The sequence below is a fragment of the Octopus bimaculoides genome, chromosome 5 (assembly GCF_046866305.1).
Source record: "Octopus bimaculoides isolate indiv1 chromosome 5, ASM4686630v1, whole genome shotgun sequence".
NCBI lineage: Eukaryota > Metazoa > Mollusca > Cephalopoda > Octopoda > Octopodidae > Octopus > Octopus bimaculoides.
The window spans coordinates 30,133,564-30,135,152 of NC_142932.1; the positions used below are offsets into that span (position 1 = coordinate 30,133,564).

The 1,589-nt window shown below is 30.0% G+C and overlaps 1 protein-coding gene across 2 annotated transcripts in view; it reads right to left on the minus strand.

Annotated features, from left to right (window-relative positions):
* Nucleotides 1-707: 707 nt before the first annotated feature.
* Nucleotides 708-1,589, minus strand: part of LOC106882577 (tolloid-like protein 1) — an 88,810-nt gene continuing 87,928 nt past the window's right edge. For both annotated transcript variants that reach the window (XM_089352141.1, XM_089352140.1), the window contains one exon: nt 708-1,030. In XM_089352141.1, coding sequence (XP_089208267.1) covers nt 875-1,030 — 156 coding nt within the window. In that variant the 3' untranslated portion in view covers nt 708-874. The remainder of the gene's footprint in view (nt 1,031-1,589) is intronic.

Consider the following 1,589-nt stretch of genomic DNA (forward strand, 5'->3'; position numbering starts at 1 on the left):
CATTCAAACAATTATTTGCAAATTTGTACATTCCTTCAACAGAATTATAACATACGTATGGCTCTTGTGTTTGTGATTATAAATGCATATATATATATATATGCTTATATGTAAGTAAGTTTATATATATGTATGTATTTATACATAGACACTTTTGATATAAATATACATATGTACATATACATACATTTATATACATGTGTTTGTGTGTGTATACTATATCTGATTATATATATTTATACATGTTTTAATATATATACACACAAACTCACACACACATATATATTAATATTGCATAATTTATGTAGAAATATATGCATATATATGTGTACATATATATACGTATATACATATGAGCAGATATATATATATATATATATATATATACATATACTTATATGTACATATAAGTATCTATCTCTATATATGCACATATATATGTATGTGTATATGTACATATATACATGCATATATACATATATGCATATATATATATATATATATATATATATATATATGCATATATGCATATATGCATACTCTTCATCATGTAAGATACATTGTAATATATCATTTGGATTCATAATTGTACGTATTGTATGCAGTGTTGCACATGATCAGAGCTGCAGTTGTTAATGACGTCATGCCTGGATGCATGAAGAGAGATGAACTGTCCAGGTAAGAGCAATGAGATGATTTTCAATATCTTCTCATTTCTGGCTGCCAATGACTGGCAGATATAATACAAGAGTTTCTTAGATTGAAATATTTAATTTTTTCTGGTATTTTTTTTTCTCTTTCTTTCTTTTTTTTTTTTTTTTTTCATGAGTATAAACCAAATCAAATGCTCTTTTGGCTTCCAGTCATTTGTAATTTATTCTTCAGCTTCGGGCAACTCTTGAGATTCGCCGCCGGAAATGTGACTGTCAGCGAGTTTATAGGTTAAAAAGAATCCTTTCCAGTTGACAGTGTCATCAGAGAAAAACCGGACTGTTAAGATGCGATTGGAAGACATTGTGGGCGGTGGTTTCTGCAAATAAGTAAATATAACAGGAATGTCAATTAATGTCAATGGCATCAGGATGTTTGGGGAATCATTCGAAGAGAAGGAAGAGTGGGGTGGCTGAGGGGCAAAGTGGAAGTTCGGGTAATGAGAATTGCAGAGGTTAATGGTATGTATAGCATCTAGACACAGAATATTTCTACATACATATACAGACGCACGAACACACAAACGTATGCATACATTACTTTCTTTTACATGTATTTACAATATTTGAGTGTGTGTGTTAAAACAGTAATATATATAGTCAAGAAATATCATAGATAAAAATGTTCGCATAAAAGGGTGATTTATGCACATACATTGCACATGTACGTGTGTATGTGAATGTTTGGTGATACAAACGAGAAAAATAGAACTCAATACGCTAAAGTAGAGCATATAATTTTGTAATTTAAATGTATATAATTTATTATTTAACCGAGTTTCTTGCGTTGCCCTTACCAATCTAGTTATAATAACTTCAAAGCACAGTTCTTGCGCTTTATACACACACACACACACACACACACACACACACACACAC